Source organism: Podarcis cretensis (genome assembly GCF_951804945.1).
Source record: "Podarcis cretensis genome assembly, chromosome: 10".
NCBI lineage: Eukaryota > Metazoa > Chordata > Lepidosauria > Squamata > Lacertidae > Podarcis > Podarcis cretensis.
The window spans coordinates 9,644,759-9,662,651 of record NC_137179.1 but is presented as its reverse complement, the minus strand read 5'-3'; the positions used below and the strand labels follow the sequence as shown (position 1 = coordinate 9,662,651).

The 17,893-nt window shown below is 45.7% G+C and overlaps 1 protein-coding gene across 1 annotated transcript in view; it reads left to right on the top strand.

Moving 5' to 3' along the window:
• Positions 1-17,893, top strand: part of ITIH5 (inter-alpha-trypsin inhibitor heavy chain 5) — a 57,903-nt gene that overhangs the window by 20,186 nt on the left and 19,824 nt on the right. Inside the window, exons 4-7 of the mRNA XM_079992335.1 lie at positions 1,102-1,203; positions 3,111-3,361; positions 9,554-9,723; positions 11,353-11,469. Of these exons, the coding sequence (XP_079848461.1) occupies positions 1,102-1,203; positions 3,111-3,361; positions 9,554-9,723; positions 11,353-11,469 (640 nt within the window). The remainder of the gene's footprint in view (positions 1-1,101; positions 1,204-3,110; positions 3,362-9,553; positions 9,724-11,352; positions 11,470-17,893) is intronic.

Here is a 17,893-nt window from a genome sequence, read left to right as displayed (position 1 = left end):
AGGAGATTTTCATGAGCTTTTTGTATGAAGGGTGGAATGCCCAGGTGTAAAATTGACCACTTAGCTACATGGCTGTGTGGCCTACTTTGCAGAAACAGTCCTTTATTTGACGGTGAAGAACCTTAAGTGGGGAAAAGCTGGGGTGGGGAGAGTTTGAAATTGCCCCTCAGCAGCAGCAGGCTAAGAAGGCACACAGGCCGATGGGTCACAGCCGATCCTCACAATGGTGAGATGCGATGCATCTGGGAATTCCAGCCTTCCTATAAAAACAGTCATAAAAATCTCCTTTCTGGTGGAAAAAATATTTCAGATTTTTTAAAATGACAGTTTTATAGGAAGGCTGGAATGCACACCCAGCTGCAATGCTTCTCACCACCACAAGGAAAGCTGTGGCTGGCAGAATCCACTTAATCCTATGCCCCTTCGTGCTAATATTCTCTCTTTTTTACTTATTCTTTTTCCAAATTTTTTTATTGGTTTTCCAAATTTACAACAAACACACATTAAAAAAAAATTACAATATTAAAAGGAAAAAACAAGCAGAAATATAGACACCTATCTGTTGAGAGCCCAATTTAGTTTTCATTGTTAAATTAGTTCCTCGAATCCTCCCTAACTGAGTTTCCATAGATCTCATTGTAGCAGTTTTCCAATATCCACTTTCTAATAAAATTAACTTAATCAAGTTGCTATCTTTCTTTCTCCTCATAGTATTTTCAGTCCATAATGTTATACAATTCAACATATTTTACTCCTAGACCAATTTGGTACTTACAAATAGTTCTACTTATGTTATATTGGAATATCTAGCTAAATAGTCCTTAAATTTCTTCCAATCTTCTTGATGTATCTCCTCTTTCTGATTGCGGATTCTTCCAGGTCCAGAAAGTCCATCACCTTCATCTGCCATTCCTCCACTGTTGGTATTTCTTGCAATTTCCAGTTTTTAGCTAACAAAATTCTTGCTGCAGTTGTGGCATACAAAAACAATCTAACATCTTTTCTGGGCAATTCCAATCCTATTATTCCAAGTAGAAAAGCTTCTGGTTTTTTAATAAATGTATATTTCAACAGCTAATATTCTCTCTTTCATGGCTCCAGGGTCATCGGGGAGAGGGTTTACCACGGGGAAGTAATTGGGAAGGACCAGAAGTATGGGGGCACGGACAGAAAGAACAGATATTCGAGACCCACAGATAACGGGTAGGTATTGCATAGAAAGGGGCAAACCTCCTGCAATTTGATCGGTTCCAGGTCTTACATGGGTGACTTGACCCATCTGGACAGATTTCTAAGGGGAAATCCTGGCCAATTCATGTGGAAATGCAAATGTGAAAAAGGGGGTGGATCATTACTTACAAGGCAATGCAAGGATTTCACTCTTTCCGTTTCTTAAAAAAACCACCTGTTTCAAAGCTTCAGAAACCACCCAGCTGTTTGCAGTTTGCATGTGAGACTTCTTGTCACCATGCCTCAATGAACACCTTCAAGGCAGGATTCAGGCACAGTCCAGCCTGTCAAAATTCTTATTAAATGGTGGTACCCAGAATTGGACGCAGGACTCCAGGCGGGGTCTGACCAAGGCGGAATTGAGCGGTACAATTGCTTTCCTTGATCTGGGCTTCTGTTGACACAGCCTAGAATAGCATTAGCGTTGGTCCATCTACTCAGCATTGTCGGCACTGACTGGCAGCAGCCCTCCGTGGATTTCAGACAGGAAATTCCCAGTCTGACCGTAGATGTCAGGGATTAAACCCAGTACCTTCTGCATACGAAATATGTAGGAATGGATTTAGGAGAGGATATATTATTTAGTTATTATCCTTTCTTGCTCACATGAGTGAGATCAGCAGAGTACCATCCTTTGCAGCTTTAAACTTGGAAGCTAAAACAAGGCTAATAATAATAATAATAATAATAATAATAATAATAATTTTATACCCACTCATCTGGCTGGGTTTCCCCAGCTACTCTGGACGGCTCCCAATAGAATATTAACAGGGCTGCTTTCAGATACTTTCTAAAACTCAGGTAGTTGTTTATTTCCTTGACATCTGATGAGAGGGCGTTCCACAGAGCGGGCGCCACTACTGAGAAGGCCCTCTGCCTGATTTAACCTTCTAGAAACAATAATCCAGGCTACTTTATGGCAAACTGGATTTTCCCTTTTCTCCCCCTTAAAAATAACAACCAAACAGAAAATGTTTTGTGAAGAAATAAAAGTAGTATTTACTTACATAAGCTAGGTCTTGAAGCAGCAGCAATATGAAGACAGGTTTATGATTACCATCTAGGTTTAAAAAAAGGTAAAGGTAAAAGGAGCCCTGACAGTTAAGTGCAGTTGCAGACGACTCTGAGGTTGCGGCGCTCATCTCGCTTTACAGGCCGAGGGAGCCAGCGTTTGTCCGCAGACAGTTTTTCCAGGTCATGTGGCCAGCATGACTAAGCCGCTTCTGGTGCAACAGAACACCGACACAAGAGCAGTGCACGGAAATGCTGTTTACCTTCCCGCCGGTGCGGTACCTATTTATCTACTTGCACTTTTTGGCGTGCTTTCGAACTGCTAGGTTGGCAGGAGCCGGGACAGAACAATGGGAGCTCACCCCGTCATGGGGATTCGAACTGCCGACCTTCTGATTGGCAAGCCCAAAAGTCTGTGTTGAAAATAGTGTCTGAGCCGCAGAGCTCAGGCAGCACATGTGGTCAGCTTGGAGGCATGAGGAAGAAGAAAAGAGATGCCCAGGCAGGAAGGAAGGATGTAGTGTTACAGCTTCCTGCCAAGGCAGACAAAGGAAGTGATCTCACAGAGCTGTCTCTAGCAAATTTTACAGGAAAGCTCTGTGAGCTTTAGCCCTTCATGTGCCTATCTGGCAAAATATGAATTGATGGTTTGACTGCAATGAAGGCCCACAAAACAAATGCTGTACCATTGAGCTGTGGTTGCTTTGATAGCTACCGCCTCCTCCTGGCTTTTGAGACCTATATAAACCAAAGTAGTCTCCTTTCTGCCCTATTGCCTCTGTGGGGGATGAGGTGCTAAGTATATGAAAATACAGTATGCACCCTATTGAAACCCACATGCTAACTGCACCTTTGAATTCTCCTGGTAGGGAACACAGAGTTGAGACATTCAAAGCCTCCGGAACAATTCCCCGGAAAACAGAAGCCGTCTTCCTGCTGCACTATGAGGAGCTTTTGCAGAGACGGTTGGGGAAGTATCAGTACATGGTCAGCATCCGGCCTCAGCAGCTGGTAGGGAAGCTACGGGTGGAGGTGAACATCCTTGAAAATTCAGGCATCGTCTCTCTGGAAGTCCTTCCTCTCCAAAACAGCAAGAGCAGAGGCAATGGGAGCAGCGAAGGTGAGTAGAACTTAACACGTGGGCAAGGAACGCTTTTCAGCCAAGTGTGCTGGGCCCAGGGGTTAACCCGAGCAATGCGGTCTAGGTCCGGTCCCAAATCCAAGGGTTCCGCTAGGAGTCAGTCCAACAGGGCCAAGGCAGGAAACCAGGCTAGGTCAGGCAAAGGATCAAAGGCAGGTTCTGGCAAACAGTAATGTTGCTCCCGCAACCTGGGGCAGGGTCCGACAGCCTTTTATCTCTGATGGGGTAACGGCCGGGCCTGATCCCCTGGTGACTCACCTCCCTGTCTCGCCCAAAGGTGAGCACTCCTCCTGCGAGTACTCAGGTCTCTCCTTCTCTCAGACCTGAGTCTCTGCAGCTCGGGAGACATTGGTGGGTTACTAGACCCAGGGGCCGCCTCAGCCTCCCCTGACCCAACCAGTAGTGGAGCAACTGTAAGTGATGGAGGCAATGAGGTCACCCAAGCATCTGGATCCAGGGCAGGCTCAGGCCCCAGACTCGGCCCAGCTGGTGCTTGTTGCAGGGGAACCTGTGCAGATTGGGGCTCTTCAGAATCAGGCCCCAGACTTGATTCAGATGCCGCCTGAGGCAAAGGATCCAGGGTGGACTGGTTCCAAGCCTGAGCCCGAGTCCCAGGCCATCACACCAAGGGCCAAATTCCGTTCTAGACAATCTTCCAGGGGCCAGCTGGGAGAGGAGGGCATGGCCAGAGGCAACCTTTACCTCTGTACAGTGGGCTAGTTTCTTCATCCAGGCAAGCAAGAGGCGCTATCAGAGTTCAAGGAAACCTCAAAAATATGTATACGCACAGGTCCCGCTTACTGAACGCAATGCATTGCCAGGAAACCGTTAATTCACTGAGGGTTTGCTTAGCAGGCTGATGGCTTCCTTTATTTCCTATGGGAGCATTTCCAATCCATGGTTTCTCCACCTCTGCCACCGCCATGGTTTCTTTCAAAAATGGCAACCAGCCAACCAGCAAAAGAGAGGCAAAAGACACACTGGTTTGTCCAATCTGTTCTGCTCCCTGATTTGTCCAGTCTCGCTTCTTGCCCCCTCTTTCCATGGCTCTTGCCCACAAGTGGCCACAGTTGACTAGCAGGGCACAAACCAGTAAGGAAGATGGCGAGCTCCATCTGTTCGGATATCTGAATCAGCTGTGCAGGTAGCAAGGTATAGCTAAAAAAATTTGTGTTTGGATAAGTGAATTTTTGCACAGACATATAGCGGGACCTGCGTGTGTTTTGCAAATTTGCAGACACAAAATTGTGTATTAGGAGAAAGTGGCCCAGTACCGTTGAATATTTTGCCATTAGAGATTCAGCGGATGCCTTCCGTTTTTTGTTTTTTCTGTGCCAGCTTTTAAATGCTCGCTGAGAACTTTTCTATTCCACCAGGCCTATACAGGCAATTAAGAATACTTCCTTCCGCAATGATTAAATGTCTGGGTTTTACTATTTCAATGATTTTTATTATATGGTTTTTATTGTTGCAAACCACTTCAATGAATGTTTTGCGACACAGTGGTATACAAATATTTTAGTAAATTAGTAGATTTTAAATAAAGAAATAAATCAGAAACGGGTGCAGAAACTTGTGGAACTGAATCTAAGTTTGAAAGAAGAAGAAAACCCCCTGAGAGAAACCAAAATTGACCAGTTAGAATTGGGAAGTTTTTAATGTTTCATATTTTACTGTGTTTTATATATCCTGTAAGCTGCCAAGAGTGGCTGGGGAAACTCAGCCAGATGGGTGGGGTATAAATAATAATAATAATAATAATAATAATAATAATAATTTACTCTTGAGCACTGCCTACCTCACAGGGTTGATGCGAGGTTTGAGTGCTGAGAGTGGGGAAATTCATGTCACCCTGTCGTAGGATGGGATGGAAACGTAAACAGAGAAATAAAATACTTTTCTGCATCTGAGAACGATTCTCCCTGATCTCCTGGGAACGTGCTTATTTTAAGCAAATTGTTTTTTCCATCTGGCTGTGCCAAATCGCATAGGAAGTCCAGCTGCTTGACAGTGATGGAAATCCCCCTGTTTGCCAAAAGCAGTAGCCAGCAGGCGACGCAGAGGCATTCTGCCACTCCTCTTTGTTTCCCTGTCCATAGTTTTTATTGTTCCTCTGTACACTGGCAGCTCTGCAGGAAAGGATGAGGACGCTGTCGCTTAGCCTAGCAAACACCGTGCTAAATTAGCAAGGCTGTCTTGCTAAATGACCCAAGGTGGGGACTGAACCTGTGTCGTGTGCCAACGCTCAGATTTCAAGAACAGCAGCATGTGTCTGTTGCAAGAAATTCGGTGGCATTAAACTAGCCGACAGTCTTTTCCAAGATCCCATCCTCACTTCTTGCTGTGTTGGAGTCAAACAAGATGTTTACATGGCAGATGGGTGTAATAGTCTCTTCGCTGCAGCTGCCTTCACAATGGAAAACAACTGTGGGTGTTTATGATCTAGAGAAACCAACAAAAAAAATCCCTTTCCCTCCAGTCATTTCGCATTCAAAATCCCACTCTTAAACTTCCTTTCCATGCATTGGAAAGGGGCTGTAATATTCCTCTGGAGACAGAAGGTAGTCTTCATGTTCTGCTTGTAAGATGCTCAGACGGACTCAGGACTCAGTTATACAGCTGCAAATGCAATGTTTTAAGTGCATTATACAAATGTGACACTAGATGGCGATGATGAGCTTATGGCAAATTCGATATATTTTTCAAAACGGGTGGGGTTTTTTTTTGAAAAAAAGCATTTTCACAGCGTTTTTTTTTATGTGTCTAGATTCCACCCCTGTCTCTGGATGCAGAGATGGGAGTAAATTTGACTCCATTCTCATTTAAAGGTGGACCTGTCTAATTTGAATATTCAAGGCAACACGTGAACCGAAACGCAACCGTACTTCAAAATTCACTTTGCCGAATTTAGAATGCAGTACTCCCGCTAAACAGTGTGCACAAAAATTCACATGCTGGGCTTAATTCTGCATGAAATTGCATATACCATTTTTTTTCCGCTCTATAAGATGCACCAGACCATAAGATGCACCTAGTTTTGGGAAGAGGAAAACAAGAAAAAAATATATTCTGAATCCCAGAAGCCAGAACAGCAAGAGGGATCTGGCTTCTGGGATAGCCTCTTGCTGTTCTGGCTTATGGGATAGCCGAGTGCAGTCTTTCCCGGGCAAGGGGAGCCTTCACCCCCCTGCCCGGGAGAGGCTGCGCACGGCTAAGGCTCCCCCAAGAGCCGCGATTGCTTTAAAGAGCACATGGAGAACCGCACACATGTGCCATGCGGCTCTTTAAAGGGAGCGCTGAGCAGAGCCTCCTGCCTGCATTCGCTCCATAAGATGCACACACATTTCCCCTTACTTTTTAGGAGGGGAAAAGTGCGTCTTATAGAGTGAAAAATACGGTATATATTGGTTAAGGGAACATGTAGACATGCATTGTTTTAGGGGAAATTGCTTTGCAAAAATGTATACAAAAATTGCATACAAAACTGTGTCACACAGTTGTGCATTACGGGAAATTCACCTTTAAATGCTCGTGGGTTGTTACGAGGGTTTTAAGAAGTGAATGGAAATGTTATGGAGAACTGAACTTAAGAATGGAAACTGAGTGAAACCAGAATTGAGGGGTTCACTTGTCCCAATGCCCTTCCATGGTGAACTCCTTCTCCACTCATGAAAAAGGGGCTCCTCTAGTCTTCCTCTGCAGGTAGTAAGTCTGTTGCCTTCATGAACCTTCCCTGATGGACCTTTAAATTAAGACCCACCTTGCTTGCTTTTACGTCAATTGCACCCACACGTCCCGGAATCCCTCTATTAATGAGGGGTAGAAAAATGTTACGTCTTGAACAAGAAGAGGAATAATAAATAATAATAGTAAATTTTTATTTATACCCCGCCCTTCCCGGTTCAGAAAACCGGGCTCAGGGTGGCTAACAACAAATTTAAAACACTTAATTGATGCCACAGCATAAAATACAGTATAAACGTGAATAACAATAAATTCAGAATTCAAAAATCAATTTAGGGGGAAATCCATCCAATAAACATTAGATGATCACCAGGGCTAGCTGGCTAAATTAGTTCTATTTGGACCAGCGAGGAGACCAGGGGAGAACTAGCTGTCAGGAAGGACTGACGATGAAATAGTTGGCTGCAAATGGACAGCTCTCTTAGTAAGATACGTGCGAACCCAGCTATTTTGTTGTCCCCCGGCAGGAAATTTGCAAGCCACCAACTTTTGGAAAACCGTTTTCTGAGCCAGGCAGGTGTTGGGCTATTAAAAATTAGCTATTATAATGATTTGGGCTGCCACCAACAAAATGATGGATAGGAAACTGACGCCAATATGTTTTGCCCTTTTGGATGATCTCATGCCCAGGCTTTATTCCAGCTGACATCAAAAGTCCAGAGTTCCTCTCTCCATCCCTGCTGAAATGTCATTTTATTCTAAGCCATAGATGGACGAAGAACTTTTTGATGGTGAGAGCTCCTCAACAGCAGCGCTGGCTCTGTCAGACGGTGGTGGGCTCTCCTTCCTTGGAGGTGTTTAAGCAGAGGTTGGGTGGCCATCTGTCATGGATGCTTTAGATGAGATTCCTGCGTTGCAAGGGGGTTGGACTAGATGACCCTCAGGGTTCCTTGCAACTCTATAATTCTATGAAATTGGATTCAGTTCACATTTAAAGGTGACCTTACCCAATTTGTTTTTTTTTATATAATATTTATTATAGTTTAAAAGGTTACAAACGAAAAAAGGAAAAAACACCAAATAAAGCAAAAAAGAAAACAATACATCACAATAAGTAAAAACAAACAAACAAACAAACAGAAAAATACAAACAATTAAAAAAACAAATCAAACCTTCCCATTACTTATCTTTCACTTACTTGTTTCCTTGACCTCCTCACACCTCCCTTTTTTGTATTCTAGTTCAGTTAGATATTTCAGCAAATCCTTTCCATCTTTGTTTTTATCCTAATAATTTATCTTAATATACTGTAATTTTACATTCTCTTCTTTCACCAATTAACAATCCATTTTTACTTGGTCCTTTATAGCATTTCTGCTAAAACCACATAACTTCATTCCAACATCCTTCTAACATTCCTTAATTTTACAGTGTTTCTGTAAGTAAACTTTAAATTTCTTCCAATCTTCTTCCGCCGACTCTTCTCCCTGGTCTCGGATTCTGCCAGTCATTTCCGACCTTACCCAATTTGCAATGAACTACTTCTCCGACACGTGCCTCGCAGTTCTCCAGCTGGTTGCCATACGTCCTATTTTTCCAGGACATGCCCTCCTTTTCCAGGTAGAGTTGTCATAGCGATGAATAGTTAAATGCAGAAGTAGGCAAATGTGTCCCATTTTTTGCTCTTCAAATTATGGCAACCCTAAACGTGTACCAGAATGTATATACTACGGTAAGGTGTGCACAATATGCATGTATCGCTGGAAATGACATACAAAAGCAACTGTAATCAACAAATTACGCTAGTAGGACTACAAGAAGTTTTGTAAGGAGAAATATACGAACTGTTACAAAGTAGAAAAATGTAGAGATATTGGTTATGAGTTTGAAATGCAATAGGGGAAATAAGAAATGCCTACTAAGAGATTAGATTGGAAAATTTTCAGACAGGATTGATGGAAGTCAAAAAAATTGAATAAGATGTAAAAGTATGTTTAATTACTGTTGAAAATGATATGTTAATAAATTATAAATATATATATATATTTAAAAAAGCAAATGACATACAAAAATGCATTAAATTAGAGAAAACTGTGTTGTAAAAAGGCAGCATACGGATATGTGTAGATTAGGAGACTTTTGCACTAAACCGTTGCATTCAAATTTTCATTTAAAAAATTTAAAGAATTGTGCAGAACCAGTTTTAAGGTTGGAAAAAACAACCGAGGGCTCTTTCAATTTTGCACCACCATTTTTGACAGTAATAATCATAAAATTATAGAGTTGGAAGAATCCCCAAGGGTCAATCTTGTCCAAAACCTCCTGCAATGCTGGAATCAATTAAAGGCAAGAGTTATAACGAACAAGCTTGCTGCAGGCTTCCAGAGTCAACAATACAAGTGGGTACTGCGACAAAATGTTGCAGCATGTTGTGATCTTGTTTACAAAGCTTGTCTTAGGTACTTAACAGTGTGTTTCCCTACCAGATGACATCTCCCCGCCACCCTCAACGGTGGTTGGCCAGACAAAAACTTTAGCCAAGGTGACCTTCAGTCCCAACGTTGTCCAGCAATCCAAAATCGCACGGAATGGCGTCCTGGGAGATTTTGTTGTCAGATACGACGTCAACAGGGAGCTGAGTGTTGGAGATGTCCAGGTAGCATGGCCTGCCGTTCGTTTCATTGTTTGCTGTGCAATTCGTGAAAGAGATTTCTGAAGGGAAAAGGCTAGCTGGCCAACACAGTGCAAATTGGCATGGGTGGGTTGGTAGATTTAAGCCTCCTGGGAAATTCCAGAAGCAATGCATGATTAAAACTGTAAAGAATGGAAGGCCTAGCAGGGGGCTGGCAGTGCTGGTGTCAACTTCTCTTAATGTATCAATTCAACAGTGTCCCTCGTTGACCACCCCTAGTTTTTTAGTGTTGTCCCTTTCTGATAGCCTCCTGAGAAATACTTACTGTATACCTCCAGTAAAGTCTTGTGGGGAACTGAGATCATACTGGGGAAAACTTGACCACCTACTCGAAAGTATAGACTCTCTGTCACCCAACCCCCGGCTTGTCTTGGGAGGCGACTTCAATGCCCGTATCGGCCTTGTTTCCCCACAAAATACAATATTATCTGGACTAAACTTGGAGGACGAACCTGAAATCTGTCAGAGGGCAGCAATGGACACCACCTCTAAGCACGCTGGGAAATATCTTTGTGAGCTTATAATTAAGCATAACCTTTTGTTATGCAATGGGCACGGGGATAGAGATAATCTCTTCCCTTCCCCAAAGTTTGATCTTGCCTGTAACAGCAACTAGTTCCTAGAAGCTGCTATTCAAACCTGGATCAGACCCGGCCAGTTACCTTGTAGTCATGGATCTGAAGGCGCAGACAGTTTGCTGAGATCTAAGCAATGTCCAGATCTTTGGCCGATAACTGGAGACTGAGGCTCATTGCGATTGGTAGGACATGAAGGAGGGAGGTGAACAGTAGGTGGCGCCGGAGCCAACAACAGACGGAGCCAACTACCGTATTTTTCACTCTATAGGACGCACTTTTTCCCCTCCAAAGATTAAGGGGAAATGTGTGTGCGTCCTGTGGAGCGAATGCAGACTCCTTGGCTTCAGCAATAGCAACACAAAGCCTCCAAAGCGCAGAGGGTGCGCTCCCTCCGTGCTCCGGAGGCTTCGCGTAGCTTTCGCTGAAGCCTGGAGCCTTCAGAGCACAGCGTGAGTTCCCACTGCACTCCACAGGCTTCAGGTTCTTTTCGCTCTCCTGGCTTCAGCAGAGAGGGAGAGCTGCGCAGCGCCCCTTCAGCCAAGCAGGAGGAGAAATGGAAGGGGCTCCGTTTCTCCTGCCGCTTCGCTGAAGGGGCGCTGAACAAAAAGGGGGAGATTTCCCCCCCCCGTTCTCCCCATCTAAAACAAGGTGCGTCCTATGGTCCGGTGCGTCCTATAGAGCGAAAAATACGGTAATTCCGATTTGCCCTATTCTTCCCATTCTGTTGGAAGATTTGGGAGAGATGAAAAAGCACATACTGATGAACCCGCTCTCACAGGAGGCAGTTTGGGCCACCAACCTAGATGGCTTTAGAAGAAGATTAGAGAAATTCAGAAGGCTCTTCCTATGCTGTTAATGGACCAGTTTTCACTGCCTTTTCCCAGAGTTCTGCAGTGACATCTAGGCTGCTAGCATTCCTTCGGCTTGGCTGTGTGGGACTTTCTGGGTCTGAAGTTCTAACAAGGTGGTTGGCACAGCGCTAAGCTCCTGATTTCTTTCTTTCTCATCCCACCAGGTTTTGAATGGATACTTTGTGCACTATTTTGCTCCCAAAGACCTTCCTCCATTGCCGAAGAACGTGGTGTTTGTGCTCGACAGCAGCGCCTCCATGGTGGGAACCAAGCTGAGGCAGGTGAGAGTCTGGGGTTCTGGCAATTCATTACCCTGAGCCTCTGCCTGATGGCATCAAAGCTCCTTCTCGGGGGGGGGGGGGAGTGTTGGACCTGCATTCTCACTGCGTTTGGTGAATGTTGTTGTTTAGTCATTTAGTCGTGTCCAACTCTTTGTGACCCCCTGGACCAGAGCACGCCAGGCACTCCTGTCTTCCACTGCCTCCCACAGTTTGGTCAAACTCATGCTGGTAGCTTCGAGAACACTGTCCAACCATCTCGTCCTCTGTTGTCCCCTTCTCCTTGTGCCCTCCATCTTTCCCAACATCAGGGTCTTTTCCAGGGAGTCTTCTCTTCTCATGAGTTGGACAAAGTATTGGAGCTTCAGCTTCAAGATCTGTCCTTCCAGTGAGCACTCAGGGCTGATTTCCTTCAGAATGGATAGGTTTGATCTTCTTGCAGTCCATGGGACTCTGAAGAGTCTCCTTCAGCACCAGAATTCAAAAGCATCCATTCTTCAGCTATCAGCCTTCTTTATGGTTTGGTGAATAGATGGGAGTAAAGGAAATTCCTTTCTGATGATCTAGGGATGAAGGAAGTCCTGCTAGAACTGTTCTCGAAGGCACCCCTGTTCAGGGAAGTTTTTAATATTTAACGCTGTATTGTTTTTAATACTTGATTGGGAGCTGCCCACAGTGGCTGGGGAGACTCAGCCAGATGGGCGGGGTATAAATAATATATTGTTGTTGTTGTTGTTGTTGTTGTTGTTGTTGTTGTTGTTGTTGAACGGAGGCAGTTGGTTTTGTGTCTTGCATCAGATTGTGTTGCTCTGGAGTAATTTGCATGGACCAAAGGGGTCTTTCACCTCTCTGGGTCTCCTAAACTCGCTCCTGAAGTTAAGCAGCAGTCTCACCTCAATTAAGCCCAGTTTGCTGAACAGGGCAGAAATGAACAACTAAAGGCTTAGCCACCTATGGCTGGGAACAAAGGATTAAGTCTTTTTCCAGCCAGGAGTTGGTGTGAACAGGCCAGCTCTGTCTTAGGTCAGGGATTAACCTTTGCAAGCACTTTTGCTTTCCTCCTGATGGGGCTTTGATTAGTAGGAGGGCTGGTTTGCACAGTACAGTCTCAGGTTAACCCTCAAAGAGCTGTGCTCAAATGCCAGCAGCAAGTTTTGATCTTGCTGCTTTTATTTTTTTAAGGTGTGTGTGTGCTTACCGTATTTTTCACCCTATAGGACGCACTTTTTCCCCTCCAAAAATGAAGGGGAAATGTGTGTGCGTCCTATGGGGCGAATGCAGGCTTTCGCTGAAGCCTGGAGAGCGAGAGGGGTCGGTGCGCACCGACCCCTCTCGCTCTCCAGGCTTCAGGAGAGCCGCAGCGCCAGCCCCACAAGGTCGGGGGACAGTGGGGAGGTGGAATGCCACCATCCCGCTGTCTCCCGATGTGGTTTGGAGGCTGACAGCGGGGAGACGGGTGCTTCTCCCCGCCGCCAGCCTCGCAAGCTCTGGGGACAGCGGGGAGGTGCAGCGTGTCTTCCCGCTGTCCGCGGACCTGGTCTGTAGGCGGGCGGCAGGGAGAAGAGCGCTTCTCTCCGCTGCCGGCCCCACAAGCGCCTGGGGGGGAAATAAATTTTTTTTCTTTATTTCCCCCCCAAAAAACTTGGTACGTCCTATGGGCCGGTGCGTCCTATGAATCATTGTCATAAATTTAAAGCATGAAGACGGCAAAACATGTATGTATAATGTTTTCGGAAGGGAGGAACTTAAAGGGTTTGCCACCCCAAGAGCCCCCAGATAAGGAACATATTGCAAAGGCTGTTAACTATACAACTTTTAGAAGACATCTGAAGGCAGCCCTGTATAGGGAAGTTGTTGATGTTTGATGTTTTATTGAGCTTTTAGATTTGTTGGAAGCCACCCAGTCAGATAGGTGAAGTATACTAATACTAATACTAATACTAATACTAATACTAATACTAATACTAATAATAGTTGTTGTCGTTTTGTCGTTTTGTCGTTTAGTCGTGTCTGACTCTTTGTGACCCCCTGGACCAGAGCATTCCAGGCACTCCTGTCTTCCGCCGCCTCCCACAGTTTGGTCAGACTCATGCTGGGAGCTTCGAGAACACTGTCCAACCATCTTATCCTCTGTCGTCCCCTTCTCCTTGTGCCCTCCATCTTTTCAACATCAGGGTCTTTTCCAGGGAGTCTTCTCTTCTCCTGAGGTGGCCAAAGTATTGGAGTCTCAGCTTCACAATCTGTCCTTCCAGTGAGCACTCAGGGCTGATTTCCTTAAGAATGGATCGGTTTCATCTTCTTGCAGTCCATGGGACTCTCAAGAGTCTCCTCCAGCACCATAATTCAAAACAATCAATTCTTTGGCGATCAGCCTTCTGTATGGTCCAGCTCTCACTGGACACGAACAGCGCTTATGCCACATTGGTATCATGCGTTTAAAGTGCTATGATAGCACTGCTATGTCTAACAGCTATGGCTTCCCCCCAAAAATTCTGGGAGCTGTAGTTTAAGGGTGCTGAGAGTTGCTAGGAAACCCTGCTACCCTCAGGCTGCATAAGGGGGATTTAACGTTAACCCGTTTTCCCATGCTGTAGTCCCAATGAAAATTGCAAAACAACAACAGCAACCCACACCTCATCCTATTAGTCCTTTGATGGGGGAATTGTGATCCTCCTAGAATCATAAAATTGTAGCATTGTGAGGGACCCTGAAGATCAACTGATTCAACCTCTTTTGCTCAATGTGGGATGAGGGGGATCTAACCCAGGCATAGGCAACCTTCGGCCCTCCAGATGTTTTGGCCTACAACTCCCATGATCCCTAGCTAACAGGACCAGTGGTCAGGGATGATGGGAATTGTAGTCCAAAACAGCTGGAGGGCCGAAGGTTGCCTATGCCTGATCTAACGCTTCTGCCCCTGATGAAAATTTCACACCCAAGGCAGCAATGAAAGCTTCCTTCCAGCAGGGGGCTGTGCTCATTAGGACTGGTTGGGTGGAAGGCAGGGAGATCAACACTAGGTGGCGCTAGAGCACGCACTGACTGGTTGTTGGAATGACAGCAGGCTAGTGGTGGGTGTCTGGCTGAGGGCAGACTGCTGTTGGTAGGGCATGGCGCCACTCACCCTAAAAGACCAGCCTCCACCGCTTCCCTCTCTGGATGAACTACAATTTTGGGGGAAGGAGCCATTTTAATTGGAACTACAGCAGGGACGCAGGTGGCGCTGTGGGTTAAACCACAGAGCCTAGGGCTTGCCGATCAGAAGGTCGGCGGTTCGAATCCCTGCAACGGGGTGAGCTCCCGTTGCTCGGTCCCGGCTCCTGCCAACCTAGCAGTTCGAAAGCACGTCAAAGTCAAGTAGATAAATAGGTACAACTCCAGCAGGAAGGTAAACGGCGTTTCTGTGTGCTGCTCTGGTTCCCCAGAAGCGGCTTAGTCATGCTGGCCACATGACCCGGAAGCTGTACGCCGCCTCCTTCAGCCAATAAAGCGAGATGAGCGCCGCAACCCCAGAATCGGCCACTATTGGACCCAATGGTCAGGGGTCCCTTTACCTTTACATCAGGAATAAGGAATAAAACCCTGATTCCCCACCCTACTGTTATTTTCAAACTATATTTGATCATTGCAACCACACAATAAGCATCATGTCTAGGTGCCATGTTTGCTAGGAAGCGATTTTAAGGGCAGGAGGCAACAATACAGAAATGGGGTTATCTCTACAGCTAGACGCAGGTCCTGTTTCTTTCCTGGGAGTGTAATCTAGGAAGTTGGAACAAAGCCCTTATTATCAGAGGCCGTGGGGCAGCTTTGCTCGCTTCAGCTCTGCACACTTTGCTGGAGGGGAAAGCGATAGCTCGAACGAGGGGAGTGTGAGGACGGGAAGAGGAATGTGAGATGTGCTGAGAAAGGCGGATTTCAAGTTTTGGAAATGGGCTGGAGGTTAAATTTAAATTACAGATAGCCTGCCTGGCGGGATGATTAGAAAACCGCCCGGACTGCGGAAGGTGTTTGGGGCTAAAGGTTATCCGCATGGCTTCTTGGCAGGATTTCTGCACCTTTCAGGGATGTGTGCCAGGTAGACATTCAATCGGAGACGCTTCCTGCACGTTTAAATCTTCCAGGAAATGAGGGAGAGCATTTGTCGATTTAGTTTGCTGTTAAAGACACTGGAGATTTGGCTTTTAAAAAGGCTGACAGTTTTAGAATTTGAGGTCACTCCATGCAATTGGTTTAGCAGGATAAAATGAAATGAACTACTGTATGCCTCTTTTCCGAGGTGAAATAAATTTATAGGATACAAAATCTGCCCTTATTCCCTTACTGGGTATACAAGAGCCCTTATAGGTTCTCCATCGGTAGGAGAAAATAACAGAGAGTGGAGGAGGACCCAGAACAAAGGTGTGCGTACCCTTATATAGACATTTTTAAATTCCCTGCCCTGGAGCTCAAGACCACCCCCAGAAACATCATACATACATCACAGAAGGGGTGTAGCCCAAGACACCCCCCCCCGATACACCATACCTACATCATAGAAAAGGCAGTCTACAACAGAAATCTGAGTGCTTTTGTTTATCTCCTGTCTGCCAGGTTATCTGATAATGCCTTATCTGATTGCCTTTCCTGGTAGTCTGGCCATTCCTTTGAGATGGTAATCACTTAATTCCTGCGACAATGGGAAGGTTCCCTCACCCCCTCCCTCCTTGCAGAGAAAACATTTGGTCAGTCTGGGAGTCAAAATGGTTTCAGGACTGTATACCTGTGCTGCTCCAGACATGTGGTTTATATATTTATGTACGTGTTTGCTTGGTACATTTATGACCATTTATTATATATCTAAGACCTTAAAATTCTTATAACATGTGCCGCAAAGTGTGGCGAGGACACAGAGTTTATGCCCACTTCTGTTTGTCCCATGATTTCTAAACACAGGTCTGAAAGGTTTTCCTTCTCCCCCGCTGCTTTCCCTGGGTTTATTGCTGAATTGGAACAAACGTCAACTGAGTTTTCTGTGTACAGTTGTACCTCCGCTTACATATCCCTCTGGATACGTAAACTTTGGGATGCAAATGCAGCAAACCCGGAAGTATTTTTCTGGATTTCACCATGCACATATGTGCAGAAGCGGTCCTCTGGTTGTGAATTCCTCAGGATGCAGCTGGATCTCCGGAACGGATCTCATTCACAACCGGAGGTACAACTGTATGGATGTTTTTTTCCAATTGAGCAGTAAATTGTGGGTTTTCCTAAGGAAAGTGGATGAACAAAAGAAAAACTGCTCAGACCCAAAAAACAGACAAATTAGAAGGCTCTTCTTATACAGTGGTACCTCGTTTTTTGAGCGTCTTGGAAGCTGAACGATTCAGAACCCAAACTCTGAAAACCTTGAAGTAATTGCTTCCGTTTTTGAACACACCTCGGAAATCGAACGGCTTCTGCTGCATGTTTTTCAATTTTTTCCCATTGGCTTTGCCGATCGCCCTTTGCGCCTCGGTTGTCAAATGTTTCGGAAATCGGACAGCCTTCTGGAATGGATGACGTTTGACAACCAAGGCGCCACTGTATTCCCAAGGGCAGAGCAGAAGGATACGACGGCTGTGTCTGTTTCTAACAGATGAAGCTGCGAGTCTTGTGATAAATGAGGAGCTATGAAGAGGATAGCCATCTCTCGATAGTAGAGCGTCTGCTTTGCATGTGAAAGGTCTCAGGTTCGATCCTTGACATCTCCAGAGGGGAGATGGGAGATATTCCCTGCCAGAAACCCTGGAAAGCCTCCGGAACAAAGTTCAGGGCTAGAGCAGATGCTCTCTGTCAGGGAACTGCCATCGGAGCCAAGGGTGGCGCTGAGGCTCCCTAATGATGATGCTGGAGAGGGAACCAGCAAAGGGAGAGAGGACGCTTCTGCTGGGGAAGGAGATAGAGGTGACACCAGGGAGAAAGGGGAGTCCGAGGGAGCTGCGGAGAGAAGGCTCCAGGACTCTTCCAGTGAAGCCAGCGAAGAGAGCACAGGACCTCCTCTGGGGACGCCCACTCTGCGCAGACAGCTTTCGCGCAGAGAAGGGAGACGACGATTGGGTGTGAAAGAACTCTTATGTTGGAAGAAATTCAGGAAACGCCCACTGACGGATTCTTCCAGTGATTGAGACAGTCATGGTGTCCAGCCTGGGGGGGAAAGTTTTGTCCAAACTACTCAGCCTGGAGCAGTTTGCGCTTTACGCACAAGCAACCCCATACCCCATTACACTCTTCTTGCAGGAGATCTTGGGCTCAGTCCATGGCATCGCCCGTTAAAACAATAGACAGCTGAGAAACATGGACTCAGAGAACTGTAGAGCTGGAAGGGACCCCAAGATCTGGTTACAAGATTTTTTTCAGTGAATCTGGGGACACTTTTTTCCCCCGATATCCTTCCCACTCCCCCCTT